General features: G+C 36.0%; 1 protein-coding gene across 2 annotated transcripts in view; it reads right to left on the bottom strand.

Annotated features, from left to right (window-relative positions):
* Positions 1-3,567: 3,567 nt before the first annotated feature.
* Positions 3,568-18,581, bottom strand: part of Phyhd1 (Phytanoyl-CoA dioxygenase domain containing 1) — a 32,761-nt gene continuing 17,747 nt past the window's right edge. For both annotated transcript variants that reach the window (XM_073960521.1, XM_073960522.1), the window contains exons 2-3: positions 4,104-4,761; positions 3,568-4,042 (exon numbers count right to left, since the gene is read on the bottom strand). In XM_073960521.1, coding sequence (XP_073816622.1) covers positions 3,858-4,042; positions 4,104-4,761 — 843 coding nt within the window. In that variant the 3' untranslated portion in view covers positions 3,568-3,857. The remainder of the gene's footprint in view (positions 4,043-4,103; positions 4,762-18,581) is intronic.

Raw genomic sequence — 18,581 nt, 5'->3', positions numbered from 1 at the left:
CAGCGTTCGGAAATGCAACGAAACGTAATCCGGGTTAAGGCAACGCAAAGACATGTTTTGGTTTCTACGTCGTAAAAATCGCAATTTCTGTCTTATATTTGGCGGAAACTGTATTGAAGTTTTAGAATAGGGTTTCGAAAATTATTTTATATCGAAAACTGTGAGAAATTATGAGGAACAATTAAACTGTAGAAGTCTTTATACTGTCTCCGTGCGACAGAAATTTTACGCTTACTATCACGAGGGTTATGATTGATAAAATTGCAAAAACAATGATTTGTATTTGTAGAAAATTATACATATTTCTTTACCAAACGCTGCTACATGAATGCATAAATGTCAAAAGATTTAAGTAAATTTGCCAAGAAAGAACGTGGGGTAACCTATTGAAGAAATGCATTATTTTCGGGGAAATTTTCGCCCTTAATTATCTATTTTTTCTCGTAATTTCCGATATGTCTTGACATAACAAGATTTTCAAAACCCTATTCTTATACTTCAATACATTTTATACCAAATATAAAACAGAACAGAACAGAACGACATAGAAACCAAAAATGACTTTACGTTACCTTAGACGGGATTACATTTCGTTGCATTTACGAACGCTGACAACATTTATTTTCCTAGAAGACCTCAAATATTGTTGCAGAAGACTGCTATTAGCTGTTTTCGTCCAAAACTCGAGAATAAAATACCATAGTTAATCGCATCTATCACATTTTTCTTAAGTATTTCGGATTTTCGTCCGACTTTTTATTCATGCAAAATATTTCATTAAATTATCGTTATTTTTACATTTTTCTACAGCAAAGGCACTCTATAAGAAGAAACCAACAAAAATTGGTGGTATTTTGCTTTGAAAATCCTTAAATACCACAAATATATAGTGCTTCTAGGTGTACGAATACGAACTTTGCCACCCACACATGCGCCATCTATACCTAAATGATGGAATAACTTAAAAATTTGTTTTGTTATTTTTAAATCCTTCTTCGTTATAATAATCCCCATCAATAGCATCATATTTTTATATAAAATATAGAATTAATAACGATTTTATTCATTTTTGCGGTTTGTACGAATATGAACTTTGCATACTGTAGCTGTCAATTCCATTACTTAAACGTCAAATGAAATTCAATGGATTTCAGTAGTGCGATTCTTGTTGAGTTACCGACAAAAATCGGTAAAATTAAAATGCATACAATTTCGGTAATTAACGATATTATTCATTAAGTTAGCGACCAATTAAATGTCGTAAAGTTCTACCGATAGCAACAGTTGGTCTGTTCATTTACTTTTGAAAATGGTAAAACCGGCAAAAGTAGTAAAAGTTGTAAACTGCTCCCATATGAATTTTATGGTGTCTGAAGTAAAGGAACGCTTTTCGAGTAAAAAGTGGTAAAACTTGAAGATTCTTGCACGTAAAGGAACAGAGCTAATACTGTCGACTTTTATTTGAACTTTTCATTCATAATTTTGCCTTTTAATGCTATTGACTTGTGTCGGTATCTCAAAAAAATGAGTTAGAGAATCGTACAATCATCCTTATGCGTTACGATCTCAATGCCGTTTGGAGGGGTGGAACACATGAGAGGTAGAAGTTAAACAGTTCCGGAGATCTCAACTCCCTGTTTCACTCTGCGGGGCTTGGATTTCTTGTTCCTGTATTCCACATGCGACTGGCGACCACACATATATGTAGTTGATTATCCAACGTTTCAGACTTGGCCGGAGTGTTGTCTGTTCTATGTCCTCAAATAGCGTGGAGTGCTTGAAAGTATCAAAGGCTTTTGATAAGTCAAGCGCCACCATAACTGTTCTATGACACGGCCGCTCCTGGTTGAGTCCTAATATATATGTGGAGATGGCGTGCAGCGCTGTTGTCGTGCTGTGCTGCTTACGGAATCCATGCTGATGATCGCCAACTTGATAGCTATTTCTGATACTTTGGAGGATTAAGGCCTCAAGTGTCTTCGCTACAGGTGACAAAAGCGTAATCGGCCTGTACGATTCACCTTTGCTGGCATCCTTGCCTGGCTTCAGTAACGGGACCATTTTCCAGACTTCGGGAACAATTAGGGTGGCTAGCGACCGGTTGAGAACTTTAGTGAGATACCCGACTTCCGGCCGTCCAGCTGTTCCAGTTTAAGCATGGCCGCTGCTCCCGCTGCTCGCAACAGAGTTTACTTTCTCCGCAACTGATTTTGATTCATCTTACAAAACGTTTTTTACTTCCCATCACCAGTACAGATTCCGTGCTCTCCAGCCACTACATATGGTGCCATAAGGGGTTTTTACAACTTTTACCATCGTAATTGAGGCTGCGAATGCAAGTTGCTTCAACAAAAATAAAAGTGATTCGATATCAGGTCTTAAAGTGAACTTATCCGAAATTTTGTGTGGGAGGTACCGGATGGAGTAGACAAATATAGTCCATATTTGAACCTGATCTATACCAGGAAGATATATTAGGATGTGTAAAGTATGGAACACTTCGGCCACTCCCTTCAAGAGTTATCGTGCGAACAATTTTTCCAAACATTTTTGAACTTTTGTGGGGGAGGTACCTGAAGGAGTGGTCCGATATGGCTTACTTTCGAACTTAAACTATGTTTGGACAAAATATTACTAAGGATAAATGATGGACCGAGTCGGCAGATCCGTTCTAGAGTTATCTTGCGCTCCAACCTCCTCACACGGTGTCATAGGTGTTTTTTGCAACTTTCATGCTATTTTCCCAGGAAGTATGGACTTGCCCCTAATGAAACTTAAACCGTCGTATTGGGGGCAGTGAATACAAGTTGCTAAAACAAAATTCAAAGCGATTCGAGAGATGGCCCTAAACTGAACTTGTCCGAAATTTTGTGTGGGAGATACCCGAAGGAATGGACCGATTGAGTCCTTATTGAAACCTTATCTAAGTCTGGAACACATTTCAGGATGTGCAAAGTATGGACCAAATCGGTTACTCCCTTGAAGAGTTATCGTGCGCACAAATTTTCCGAACATTTTCGAACTTTTGTGTGGGAGGTACCGGAAGGAGTGGACCGATATAGCCCATCTTCGAACTTAAACTAAGTTTGGGCAAAATATTACGAAAGCCAAAATTTGAACCAAATCGGTTCATCCGTTCGAGAGTTATCGTGCGCTCCAGCCACCCAGACAGACAGACAGACAGACGGACGGACATTGCTCAATCGACTCCAAATTGTCTGAAACACATTTCGTTCAATCATACTTGGGGTCTAAAACCATTATTTTGATGAGGCACATTTTGCCCTCGTTAGCATAAATGCTGAGGGTATAATTAGACCCACTACTTCTGTCATTGTTTTTTTATACAGTCACAGGCTGAGGGTATTTAGCTGTCGGAAAGGCGAATGATTCTTTTTCACTTGTTCCGATGTAATTCGAAACATTTTAGTTGTTATTTGTGAGATAATTCGATTTTTAAATGGGATAATTCGAATTACAAACGGAATTCTCGAATTAAAATCAAAGTGTTTCGAATAAAATCTGAAAAAAGCTTCCCTTCTCTCACAATATCTTAGAATTAAACAATTTTATTTTTGATCACTATATTTATTTAAAATGTTTAAAAATTACATTACCTATGTATGTATGTCACGTAGTAATACAATTGTTATTTGATTTAAACATATAAAGCTACATAAAATTATTATTACATAAGTTAATGGGTAAAAACTTATAATCAAACAAAGAAAATGTTATGCTATTTTACACAAATAAGAAGAAGTACAAAACGGGGTTGGGGGAGTATAAAGGGAAAGAATTAGCGTGGGAGGGACTTCACAGATACACAATTGAAGATCTAAACAAAGTTTACGATATCAGTTCTTTCTTTCAAACAAAACAGGGAAGGGTTTGTCTTTTGGTGGTTGCAGCCAGTTGTCTTCTGAATATTTAACATTATTTTCAGTCTCAATAACATGGAAGGTATAAGCATGGCGACTCTTTTGTGAGCGATTCGATTCGCTTTTGTGGACCACATTACCATGGATGACAATGCAAGTGCCTGTAAAGATAGAAATAAATTGTTAATATTTCCTTTAGTTTGTAATAAAAATTACACTTACCTTTACTACATTGAATGGGTGTAAAACTCGAATGAGGATAAACGGGTGCAGCTCTATCGTAGATCATTAAATCTTGTGAATTCTTATCAGGATTACGGACATAACGACGATGTACACCGCTCTGATGAGAGCCCTTAATAAATTGCAAACAACCATTTTGCAAGGTACAATCTTCCAGGGCAAACCAAAATCCAATGGCCGAATTGGGTTCCGTATATAAATACCATGAATCCTGGTGGGGAATAACTTCACCACCAACTCTAGGATTCTTATAGATGTACATACTTTGACAAATGGCAGGTCTATTGAAATTTAATTGCCAACAGATTTCCTTAACACGGTTGCAGAAACTAATCTTATTGAAGACAGGATTTTCTACATGTAATGCATGGCCAACTTTATTCAGCGCAATCATGGGATCGACCAGCAATTCGCCCTTCTCACCAATGGCACCATCTTCAAAGAAATATCGCACTTTATCGCCCGATTCGAGGAAATATGTGTCTTTGCTTTGGGCATCGCCGTGATTGTTGGTATCGAAAATTTTACGATTTGCTTGTGGAGCATCCATACACAAGGCCCGTCCAGCCTTGTACAGTTCATCTACTTCCTGCTCTGTGAGGAAGTCTTCAAGAACAATATAACCATTTTGGTTTAACTGGAATGAGAAAATTAGAAAAGATAGATTATTTATTAGGTATGTAAGTTATTTAAAAAGCTTGAAGGCAAACGAAAAGGAAATTATTTGTGATTTTTGATATATGTATGTATATATTCTGGAGACTTCCAAAATTCTATTACCACCTTCAACAAGTAAAAAAGTATCACTCGGCTTTGCCGACAGAGATATACCCTCAGCCTGTGTGAATTGAAACTTTCACCTAGGATCTTTTCAGAATTTTGTGGCCTTGACATTGGACATTTGAACTTGTCGACAAAAATGTGGATTTGGATTTAAGTTCAAAAGTGTTGCAGATGTGGATCTTATTTTGGAAGTCATGTCATGATAAATTGGTTGATCCGTTCAAGAGATATCGTACATGCCTTTTTACTGATTTTTTTTAATATTGGGGGGAAGTGCCGGTGGTTGTAGACCTGTATTGCCCATCTTCGAAGTGAAACTAAGTTTGGACAAAATATGACAAATTTTGGACCTAATCGGTTGATCAGTTCGAGAGTTATAGTTCTCTCCAGCCACTACACATGGTGCCATAGGGGTTTTTTTACAACTTTCGGACTGTTTTCTCAAGAAGTATGGACTTGCCCCTAAAAACCTTATACGGTCGTAATTGAGGCAGGAAACGCAAGTTGCTTCAACAAAAATCAAAGTGATTCGAGAGCAGGTTTTAAAGTGAATTTATCCAAAATTTTGTGTGAGAGGTACCCGAAGGAGTGGACAAATATAGTCCATATTCGAACCTGATCTATATCTGGTAGATATATTAGGATGTATAAAGTAAGGCCCAAATCGGTCACTCCCATCAAGAGTTATCGTGCGCACAATTTTTCCGAACATTTTTGAACTTTTGTGGGGGAGGTACCTGAAGGAGTGGACCGATATGGCTTCGAACTTAAACTAAGTTTGCGCAAAATATTACGAAGGCCACATTTTGGACCGAATCGGCAGATCCGTTCGAGAGTTATCTTGCGCTCCAACCACTACACACGGTGTCCTAGGGGTTTTTTTAGGCTATTTTCTCAGGAAGTATGGACTTTCCCCTGATGAAACTTGTACCGTCTTATGGGGGGCAGTGAATACCACTTGCTACAACAAAAATCAAAGCGATGCGAGAGCAGATCCTAAACTGAACTTTTCCGAAATTTTGTGTGGGAGGTACCCGAAAGAGTGGACCGATAAAGTCATATTGGAATCTCATTTAAGTCTGTAAGAAATTTCACGATGTGCAAAGTATGGACCAAATCGGTTACTCTCTTCAAGAGTTATCGTGCGCACAAAATTTTTCCGAACATTTTCGAACTTTTGTGGGGAAGGTACCAGAAGGAGTGGACCGATATAACCCGTCTTCGAACAAAATATTACGAAAGCCAAATTTTGGCTTTTGGCCGAATCGGTTGATCCGTTCGAGAGTTATCGTGCGCTCCAGCCAGCCAGACAGACGGACGGACATTGCTAAATCAACTCCAAATTGTCTAAAACACATTTCGTCCAAACATACTTGGGGTCTTAAACCGTTATTTCGATGAGGCACATTTTGTCCGTATGAAAGTGTATATACCCTCGTTAGCATAAATGCTGAGGGTATAAAAACTAACTATTCTATTTTAGTTCAGAATATTTTATGGTGAAAGGTATACAAATTTCGGCTCGGCGATTTTTAACTTGGTTTATTTTACCCTCATATGCTGCAAGAATTAAGCTGTCGGCAAAGCTGTGTTGTTTAACTTATTAAACATTTAAGTATCTATAAGCGAACTATTAGCGCAATGGTGCCCATCTACAATTATGTAGTGAATTTCCCATTAATATTAAACGTCATCTATCATTACAATTTAATACAACAACAAAAAATCAACATTTATTTAATTTATTATTCCTAACAAATTGCTCTTTATTACGTGTTAAAATCAACATATTAAATTGTTCTTTGATGTGCAAAGTGGCATGAGTCGTCCGTCCATCATTTAGAAAAAAAGGCGATGTTATTCATATGCATGGCCCACATCCGCTATACGCCTTGCATTATTTATTAAACAAATTACATAAAATAATAATAACAACAAAAACATATGTAAATGTTGGAGCAAAACGCAAAAGCATAAATTTGCGACAAATGAAAATTTTCCATTGCACGGTTAATGATGATTGTTGGCTGATTGATTGTGCGACCGACCCAAACATTCATCTACTACTCGATGATGTCTAGCCTTTTATTTGCATCATGCAATTCATTCATGCATTCTTATCGCCACCCCACAAGGGAATGACAACCATCCAAACATCCATAATTGTAGTGGGTTAGGAGGCTAGGCCAACGAATAGTTATGCCATTGTTTGCGAATTTTTCCTCATACTGGATCTCGGTAATTGTATCATATCAAATATTCAATTGCAGTACAAAGTCTCAGTAAGTGTGTATGTGGAGAATTCTTGTTGACACATGTCTCGATTTCGTTAGAAACTAAATGACCTAATTCTGTTTTGTAATTGCCAATCACTACTGAGTATTGTAATTAAATCCAACTGATAAGGAATAATAATATAAACAAACCAAGATATAGTTTTTTTGCATAATGATTTGTTTACAAAAGAAACAAACACATGTAATAATGGGAAAATAGATGTCAATGTCGTGTAAGCCACCCCCAAAGGTGGGCTCTTTTTAGACCCTTAAGGACTTTGATATTTATTTCACTACACATCTATTTTTGCTGTTAAATGGCATGCGATGGGACAATGCGCAATAATTCGAACAACGGAAAATTTGCCTAGTCCACAATATTCAAACCCGATAATCCAAAAACAATGTATCACCAGCTGTACGATCTGGACAAATCTAGTATTCTTATCTAAGAGAAATTATAGCAACGTGTGCATATAATGAGCCTAATATGGGATTTAATCTCTTGGAATAAATTTAAAAATTAACTTCAATTGAAATGATGGTATGTACAAATAATCGATTTTGTAACTATGTATGGAATAACTATGGAGTGTACTATGAATATATTCCTACATAGTTATAGTCCCAATTTACATTAGGTCATTTTCCTTGCGGCAATTGTCAGTTTGTGGATGAGAGAGGGTCTTGAGAGGCAAATGGTTACCATATACATATGTACCTTACCACTCTCTCCATCAAACTGACAATTGCCGCAAGGAAAATTGCCTAATGTAAATATGGACATACCCACAGCCTTTAGGCTAATGAGGGTATATACACTAGGGTTATGACTTTTTTACAACCTCATATCCCAGTATCATATTGGATGAGCTTTTACCTAAGATTAGATAAAATGTTAATTATAAGGTGATTCGATAAAAAGCTTTTAAAATTTTTATTTTTCAGAACTTTGGTCAATTTTTTGAAGTCACTGTAAGCAGATATATCACTGAAACCAGCATGACATAACCGTTTGTTTCTCACTAATTTTGTCACCATATCATTACTTATATGTCATATTATATCATATATAGCTTTATTTCATATATCATATCAATTGAAAGTGGTTTGTGCGGGACCTTTTTCAATATTTATACGGAATAAAAGTTATTTTACGAGGGCGGTTCGGTTCGGTTCTTAGCATATCAATGAAAGAGAATAATTAATTTTTCAAAAATATTTTTATTTTTCAATATAATCTCCTGAAACTTCAATACACTTAGTCCAACACTTTTCTAGCAATTCTATCCCTTGATTAAAATAGTTTTCCTCAAGGTCTTCAAAATAGTGGTTTACAACTGTAATTACATCTTCATTTGAGGTAAAACGCTTGCCAGCAAGGAATTTTTTAAAATTGGGAACAAGTAAAAGTCACTGGGTGCTAATTCAGGAGAATAAGGTGGGGGTGGTCAAGTAACTCGTACTTTAATTCGATGATTTTAGCCATTGTTAAAACACTCTTGTGCGCTGGTGCGTTGTCTTGATGAAAAATTATGTTTTTGTGTTGTAAGCCAGGACGTTTTTCTCGAATTTGTACATTTAATTGATCCAAAAGGTTGCAATAGTACTCTGAATTTATTGTTTTACCCTTTTGCAGATAGTCAATCAATAAAAGACCTTTGAAGTCCCAAAAAAACCGTTGCCATAACCTTACCAGCCGATTGAATTGTTTTTGCCTTCTTTGGGGCACTTCCTCCAGCTTCAGTCCATTGTTTGGATTGTTCTTTTGTCTCTGGAGAAGAGTGGTGGATCCATGTCTCATCAACAGTTATGAAACGACGCTTAAAATCCATTTTATTTCGCTTAAAACGATCCAAACAAGCTTGAGAAATGTTCATTCTTATGCGTTTTTGATCGACTGTTAACAAATACGGCACCCATCTTGCAGAAAGCTTTTTCATCTGTAGTTCTTCATGCAAAATTAAATGGACTCGATCATTTGAGATGCACATGATATTAGCAATTTCACGCACTTTTATTCGTCGATCATTTAATACCATATCATGCACTTTGGCTACAATTTCTGTTGTTGTTGCTGTTTTTGGACGTCCACTACGTGGTTCATCTTCAATGCTTGTACGACCACGTTTAAATTCAGCAACCCAATTTTTTACTGTTGCATATGAAGGAGCACTTTCACCTAACACATTCTCCATATCATTATGAATTTCTTGTCCCGATAAACCTTTTTTATGTAAATATTTAATGACAGCACGCATTTCTAATTTTTCAATTGCAAAAAAATTGCGGATGCGTGTTTTTTGAACGCCTGTTTCTATATGAAGGAGTTGCCAGATCGAAACAAAATTTAACATGTGTTCATAACAGAGATGGAAGTTTCCAAAACACTTAACTTTTTTCTGTTTATACCGCGCTTTTTCTGCTAGGCTAAGAAGTTTCCGAACTGCCCTCGTAGTCATTAATAGGCAAAAGGTCATTCATACGTGCAACAGAAAATAATTTTTTGAGAATTTTTATTCCCTCCACCATATTATGGGGGGTATATTAAGTTTTTCATTCCGTTTCTAACTACTTAAAATAATGATTTTAGACCCCACAAACTATATATATTCTCCATCAGCGTGCAATTCTACATCGATATAGCCCCGTCCGGCCGTCTGTGGAAATCACTGTAGCGTCCGAATGGATTGAAGAAGGTGGATAAAATTTTGATAATATTTATTCTATGTATGTAGCACCTTTGGTATTGAAAACGGGCTATGTAGGTCCACGTTTTGGTAAAGCCCCCATACAAAGTGACGCGTGACGCTTCTACGTTTTAAGGAATTTTTAAGATATTTGTCCCATTTGACCAGCGAATTGGTTGTAATTTGGTATTTTGTATCTCCAGAGGCTAAAAAACATTTCTAACAAAATTGTTTATATAGGTCCACGTTTTGGTATAGCCCCATATATAGAATGCGTCACTTACATATGATATTTTGAATGTATTATTCCCATTTGACCACCGAGGTTGTAATTTGTTATTTTGTGTTTCATTATCACCTCGAAATTTGGTATTTAGTCTTCGTTGTGGCTATAAAACATTTGGAATTTGTTGGTATAGGTCTACGGCTTCATATAGCCCTCATAGAATGGTACCTTCGGATTTTCGGGATTTTGAACGTTGTGACCTCAATATTCCACCGAAATGGCTAACATTTGGTATTTAGTTTTCATAGGCGATACAAAACTGTCCACCTGAAATTTGTCGATATAGGCCCACGCCTTCATATAGAACGGTACCTCCCGATTTCGGTATTTTCAAGGTTATTGCCTCAATAGTCCACCGAAATGGCTGAAATATAGTGTTTAGTCTTCGTTAAGCGTATAAATGTCTTGGGGAAATTTGGTCCAATTTGGTGAAATATAGGTCCACCTTCCGATTTTTGGTATTTTCAAGGTTTTAGCTTCAATATCCCCACGAAATGGCTGAAATGTGGTTGTTAGTCTTTGTAGGGAGTATAAAACTTTCCGCCTGAAATTTGTCGGTATAGGTCCATGTCTTCATATAGCCCCCATAGGTATCTCCCGATTTTCGGTATTTAGAAGGTAGTGGTCTCAATATCACACCGAAATGGCTGAAATTTGATATTTGGCCTTCGTTGGGGGCACACAACAGTCCATCTCAAATTTTTCGGAATAGGTCCACGTCTTCATATAGCCTTCATTGAAGAAAACCTCCCAATTTTTTGGAATCTCCACGCAGAAAATTACCACTATAAAGTTATTTTCATCAGTTACGATATTCTACTCCTCCAAGGAATAAGCCTTAAAGTGAAGGAAGAGTTTAGTGTTTTTCTAATTGAAAAGAAACTAATTGTTCAATTCAGTTCTTGGTGGAGGTTATAAAATGTTCGGCCCGGCCGAATTATTTTTTTTTTACAAATATAAAATTTGAAAGTGTTTTGTGCGGAACCAATTTTTTAATACTTAAATGGAATGAACCTTATTTTAGGCTTCAATTGGCAGGAGTTCCTGCTACTGGAAATCATTTTTGAGAAAACAGGTCAAAAAGTCATAACCCTAATATACACTTTGATACGATGAAAATGTGCCTCACTATAACTCGCACGATAACTGCCGAACGACTCAACTGATTTGGTTTAGATTAGAACAGCTTCGAATATGGACTAACTATATCCGTCCACTACTTCGGGTGCCTCCCACACAAAATTATAAATTTGTAGCACATGTGCAGTTTAAGAACACTTCTCTGATCGTCATGAAATTGTTTGAAGAAGGTTTTGCGCTCGGTCCCTTTTTACGATGGTACAATTTTCTTCGGTGGTAAGTCCTTACTTTCTGAGATAATGTCCCAAAAGGCTATATATAACCCTACCGGCAGCAACTCAAGTGACTACTGAGCACGAAATCTTACGAATTGAGTATACGAGTTTGCTGCAACTTTACACATTGTGGAATTTCTTTCAAACGTACATCGAGTTTCAAGAAGGTTTATGTTGGAAAACATATTCGGTTACCTTCCTCACAAAAGTTCAACATTTTTACTAAATTGCAGTTTAATGGTAGTTCGAGGATAGTTTGCAAATTTTTACCGAAAGTACTTCTTGTGGCATTGTTAACAGCGATATAATGTTTTTTCGTCAGAAAGCTACACAAAAAATCCGCGGTGACCAACTAAAGTGTATAATGGGTACGATAATTATCGAAAGGAATGATTGACATTAGTCCAACCATCATCGCAATGATTCTCTAGCACTTAAATCAAGTATGATTATGGACTATATCGGTCCAAACCTTCGGGTACATCTCACCCCAAATTTAAAAATGTTCAAAACTGTTTAATTACTACAACAGATCCCTGTAGCTCATATTAAGACAGTATAATTTTTATCAGGGAACGGATAAAACTACTAAAACTATCGCGAGGTACGGTTCTATGGGGGCTATATCGAAAAGGTTGACCTGCACCGACAAATTTCTGAGAAAAATTTTTGTTGCCCCAACGAAGATCAAAATGCAAATTTTAACCACTTCGGTGGCAAAAATGCTAACCTTAAAAATACCGATGATCGCGAGATACAGTTCTATGTGGGCTATAACGACAGGTTGACCTGCACCGACACATTTCTGGGGAAAAGATCAAATAACAAATTCAAGCTCCTTCGGTGGCATAATGAGGACAAAACATAAAAAATACCGATAATTGAGAAGTACCGTTCTCTGGGTGCTATATAAAAAAGTGGACCTATGTCCACAGTTTTTAGTGGAGAAATTTATTGAATACTAGGAATAATAAATGTCAAATAACAGACAATTTAAATAATAAAAACTTCAAAATACCTAAAATCGGGTGTACCGTTTATTGATATATACCCAAACGTGGACCTATATTATTACATTCCAATTCGGTGGTCACATGGGACAAATGCCTTAAAAATTCCTTAAGCGTCGGAGCGTCACTTTATATGGGGGCAAAAGTACTTCAATTCGATCTGACGCTAGAGTGATTTCCGCAGACGGACGGATAGGCGGACATGGCTCTCGATGTAGAATTGCATGCTGATCAATAATATTTCGAGAAGTTACAAACGGAATGATAAACTTAATATATCCTCCATTATATGGTGGAGGCTATAAAAAGCAAGCAAATTCTAATATGACTATATCGGACCACTTTTTCGAGAACTTCCCACCACCGATGTAACCAGAGGGGTGTTCGGTATTATTTAGACATTTTTTGTATATTTTACTTGCAAATAATCAAATTTTGTCCGTTGGGCCACCCCCGATATGGTATCGATATGCATTTCTGGCTACGTCCCTGCCTCCCACATTTCAACATTTTTCGCAAATGTCCAGTTTATGGACAAGTCTAGGATCGTTTTGAAATTTTAACAGCAGGTAGTGCTCGCAGTATTTTCTGAGATAATTACCCTAAATCTGTTGAAATGGCTCTAAAAGGAAGTCTCCGATTTGGTTCTTCAAAACCTACAGCAAAATTTAAAGATCGACTGCGTCTGTCCACTCTATGTTCGAACATTTAGTCTTAAAAACAGGTTGAGATCTGTTCGCGGATAAATTCTAAACTTTATTACGCGGTTTTTATTACAAAAGTAGTCTATGAGGAAAAAACACCAATATTACATTTGCTTCTTTTCATTACGTGAAAGGCTGACGATATATCTTTGTCGGCAAAGCTGAATGATAATTTTGTATTTTTTAATACTGAAAGTAACTGTAAAACATTTGACGCTTAAGGTCAAAATAATAATGAAATGCCTATTAAAATTTACTCTGATTTCCGTTTAAAAACTTAAAATTAACATTCAAACAATAAGTTTATTTTAATAAAAGTATTTCTACGGAAAAATACCAAATCGTACTATTAGAATCGCCCACCTTTAAATATTTTTTTTCAATTAAAACAATTTAAATTGTCAAGTCTTTCCGCTTCCTTAACTAGAGCTAGATCACAACAAAATGTATAATATAGAAACAACAACAAGAAATCATACATTTAACATTTCAAACATCTGTTGCCGTCGTACAGTATTTGTTTGACGTAATTTTTTTCGTCTAAAGATTTTGTGTGTTTTGAATTTGTTTTCGTGTGGCCGTGGACACCTTTTTACTGGCCAGTCAGTTTCGCCAATGAATACTAATTCGCCATCAAAGTGCACTCAAATAGTCCACATTTTCCACCTTCCGTTGTTCGTGGTCTTGTTTATGAATAATTCTCAAAAAAGAAGAAAAAACACTTTTAATAAAGTGATGTTAAAAATGTGTCAACACATCGGATAAACATAATCCTCATTTAAGATTTGCGGGAGAAATAAATCAGCCTTATGTAGAGCAAATTAGAAAAAAAATCAAATTTTAAAAATAAATTGACAATGACATGAAAGGGAAACTGTGACACTCGTGCACATGTCATCGAGAAAAGAACGACAGACAGACAGGCGCATTGTAGTATTTGGCGGGAAAACCTGTATTGGAAATGATATTGGTTTGGTGTGTTGTAGAATTTTCTTCACTTTCACTAATTTAAAAATAAATATAAATAAACAATGAAATTGTTTTCATATGATTTATAATTGGCTATTTTTGCAATTAATTGAGTTCGTTAATGACAAAAATAGAAGTTATTGGTACATAAGTATTACATTCGTTTAACACATACGTGTTAAAATACATAATATTATACACCTGCTTTTGCAAATTCTCATTGCATTTGACTTTGTCATATTTGAAATAGTTCGTCAGAAAACTATTGTATCGCTCGTAAAACGTTTTTATCATGTAGTATATACAGGTGAAATTTAAAACATTTATTTTAAAAATTATTTTTAACAAAATCATTTCTTTGTTCTAGAAATTTACATAGCTACATCATTATTTAGTCGTTTATTGTTATACAAATGTATCAATGCATTTTAATACATAACGATGGTATATCGTCTGCCTCGCAAGAAAATTTCCTAAGTCAACCTTTTATAAAAAGTACTAGTGAACAAATCTCATATGATATATTACACTTGCCAGAAAAGATCGTAAGTCAGGAAAATGTGGTAATTTGAGTACGAAAATGTCGTAAGACCACAGACAAATTTTTATTTTGAAAGAATTTATGGCCAATGTACTTTAGGTATAATTACGGTGACCAACCGTACTCTATTATAGAGGACAGTACTCTAATTTAGGTGTCGGTACTCTATTTTTTCAACGTACTCTATTGTCCTCTATTTTCATCACATATACTCTATGTCCTCTATTTTTGATTTGTTTTATTCCCTCCAAATATACCCGTATCGGTACGGTGACCAACCGTACTCTATTATAGAGGACAGTACTCTATTTTAGGTGTCTGTACTCTATTGTTATAACGTACTCTATTTGTCCTCTCTTTTCAGTGGACGTACTCTATGTCCTCTATTTTTGATTTGTTTTACAAATGCATATGAATCCAACGAAACCAGAGAACCAACCTTAGAAACCAGAAATGGTTTACCTTAACATTAGTTGAATTTTTGTTAACGTATTACAAAATTCTCGTGCTTTATTTTGGCCTGTAGCTTTTCGCAATGCCCACCGATCATTTTATACGAATTATCGGGGGTTTCGTTCTAGCGATGTTTAAATGCGAAGGAAATGGATTCATGGGATATATACGTTTCTAAATTTTTAGGTTTTAAAAATTGTTTTAAATTCAGACCAATTGTTCCAATTGTTAAAGCCCTTTTATACCCTCCACCATACGATGGGAGTATATTAAATTTGTCATTCCGTTTGTAACTACTCGAAATAATCATTGTAGGCCCCGCAAACTATATATATTCTTGATCAGCGTGTAATTCTATATCGATATAGCCATGTCCGTCCGTCTGTCCGTCAGTGGAAATCACTCTAACGTCCGAACGGATTGGCGTAGTTTGATGAAATTTTGGGAAAATATATTATATGTACGTAGAACTTTCGGTATTGAAAGCGGGCTATGTAGGTCCACGCTTTAGTATAGCCCCCATACAAAAAGACGCGTGACGCGTCATCGTTTTAAGGAATTTTTAAGATATTTGTCCCATTTTACCACCGAATTGGTTGTAATTTGGTACTTTGTGTCTCCAGAGGCCAAAAAACATTTCTACCAAAGTTGGGTTATATAGGTACACGTTTTGGTATAGTTTCCACATAAGACCCCTTATAAAGTACGAGTCATTTTAATATATTTTGAATGTATTAGACCCATTTGATCAAAGAATCGGTTGTAACTTTGTATTTTGTGTTTCCAGAGGCTAAGAAACATTTCTACCATAAAATGTTTATATAGCCCCCATAATACTATATCTCCCGATTTTCGATATTTTGAAGGTTTTAGCCTCATTATCACACCGAGATGGTTGAAATTTGGTATTTAGTCTTAATTGGGGGTATAAAACTTTCGCCAGAAATTTTTAGGTATAGGTCCACGCCATCATATAGCCCCCATAGAACGGTACCTTCCGATTTTCGGTATTTTGAAAGTTGTGGCCACATTAATCCGCCGAAATGGGTGACATTTGTGGTGGAGGGTATTAAAAGTTAGGTCCGACCGAACTTAACGCTTTTCTTACGAGTACTTGTTTCCACTCCCATTGATCATATTTTTTTTAAAAATTTCTTGCACCGACCAACACGGGATCCAAAACCACAATTTTTTTGTCACCGATCGTTAATTTCTCTATGGAATTCGATAGTAAACATATTGAAACTATGAAACCAAAAAATAGATACAAATATATTGGAAGGTGTGGGTGCGACGTGCTCCTATTAATTATTACCGTAAAATCACCGTACCGTTTACACAAAGTGAACTATTTTATTTTTCCTCAGAAACTAACTTGTAATTAAATTCCAAATTTAGTGAAAAAAAAAACATGGAACAACGTTTCATTTTCGCAAAAAGATACTTTTGTACACGTACCGTTACATCCGTTTAACACTTTTTTAATTTATTGAAATTACATAGATAAAAACGTGTATTTTTTTCTCAAACAATTTCTAAATTAATGAAAAAAATTTTATTTTATTTTTTTGTTTTTCATAACAGTCAGGCTTAATCCCATAGTCGTTGTTTTAAATTTTTTTATTAAAACAACTTTAATTTATTAGTGGAAAAAATTGTGATCTTTTACCAAGGGGTAAGGCAGGGAAGACTAAGATTAAGCCTGACTATTTTGAAAAACAAGATGGAAGTCGTCATCCCAAATAAAAAACGCTTTTTATTAATTTTTTTAAATTTTATGTTATATTTTCATTTTTATGATTTATTCATGGGGTTTGACGTTTTTTATAGATTGGAACATATAAAAACAAGTAAAAAAGTGTCAATCGGCTTTGCCGACAAATATATACCCTCAGCCAATGTGAAGTGAAACTTTCACCTACGGACAGATCGAATGTATTTAAGGTATCTTCAGAATTTTGTGGCCCTTTTTGGACATTTGAACTTGTCGACAAAAATGTGGATTAGGAATTAATTGCACTAAGACACAAATGTTGAACTTTTGTGGGGTAGGTACCCTTAGGGAGGACCGATATGAACCATTTTAGAAGTTAAACTAAATTTTGACATAATATTAGGAGATCTGGACCAAATTGGTTGCCCCATTCAAGCATTTTAGTGACATTTTGTAAATATTGGGGAGAAGTACCGGAAGTTGGGGATCGGTATTGCCACATGAAACTAAGTTTGGATATAATATAACGAAGACCAAATGTTGGACCAAATCGGTTGAACAGTTCGAGAGTTATCGTTCTCTCCGACCGCCACATATGGTGACATAGGTGGTTTTTACACCTTTCGGGCTGTTTTCCCAAGAAATATGGACCCTCCCCTGAAAAACGTTTACTGTCTAATGGAGGTAGCTAATGCTAATCGCTTCAACACAAATCAAGTGATTCGAGAGCAGGTCTTAAAGTGAATTTATCCGAAATGTTGTGTGAGAGGTACCAGAAGGAGGAGGCAAATATAGTCCATATTCGAACCTGATCTATATCTGGTAGATATATTAGGATGTGCAAAGTATGGATTACATCGGTCACTCCTTGCAAGAGTTATGGTGCGCACCATTTTTCCGAACATTTTTGAAGTTTTGTGGGGGAGGTACCTGCAGGAGTGGACCGATATTGATTATCTTATTAAACTAAGTTTGGACAAAATATTACGAAAGCCAAATTTTGGACCGAATCGGCAGATCCGTTCGAGAGTTATCTTGCACTCGGACCACTATACACGGTATTATAGGTTTTTTTTCACCTTTCAGGCTATTTTCTCAGGATGTATGGACTTCCCCCAGATAAAACGTGTGCCGTAGTATAGGGGGCGGTGAATACAAGTTGTTACAACAAAACTCAAAGCGATTCGAGACCAGATCCTAAACCGAACTTTTCCAAAATTTTGTGTGGGTGGTACCCAAAGGAATGGAGCGATTGAGTCCATATTGGAACCTCATATAACCCTGGTAAAAAATTTACGATATGCAGTCTATGCACGAAATCGATTACTAGCTTCGAGAGTTATTGTGCGCAGAAGTTTTCCGAACATTTTCGAACTTTCGTGGGGGAGGTACCGGAAGGAGTAGACTGATATAACCCATCTTCGAACTTAAACTAAGTTCGGCGAAGGGAATTATCGATCAGTAAATTTTGCAAGCTGTCAGTGCGTTTTGTAAACATTTTTCTCTGCAAAGAAGAAAGTGATGAAGTTAAGCCAATGGAATACGGGAAAAGTTTCTAGCAAAAAATTGGAAAATAGTACTATTTTTCAGGTTCTGGAACACAACTTTTGTTTTTTCAAAATAGTTTGTTGTCGTTTTAATATTATAAAACATCGAATTTATTAGTGGAGAAAATT

Source organism: Musca autumnalis, unplaced genomic scaffold, assembly GCF_047663935.1.
Source record: "Musca autumnalis isolate F117 unplaced genomic scaffold, ASM4766393v1 scaffold_1, whole genome shotgun sequence".
Classification (NCBI taxonomy): domain Eukaryota; kingdom Metazoa; phylum Arthropoda; class Insecta; order Diptera; family Muscidae; genus Musca; species Musca autumnalis.
Note: the sequence above shows the minus strand (reverse complement) of the source record. Positions and strands in the feature narration are given on the sequence as shown.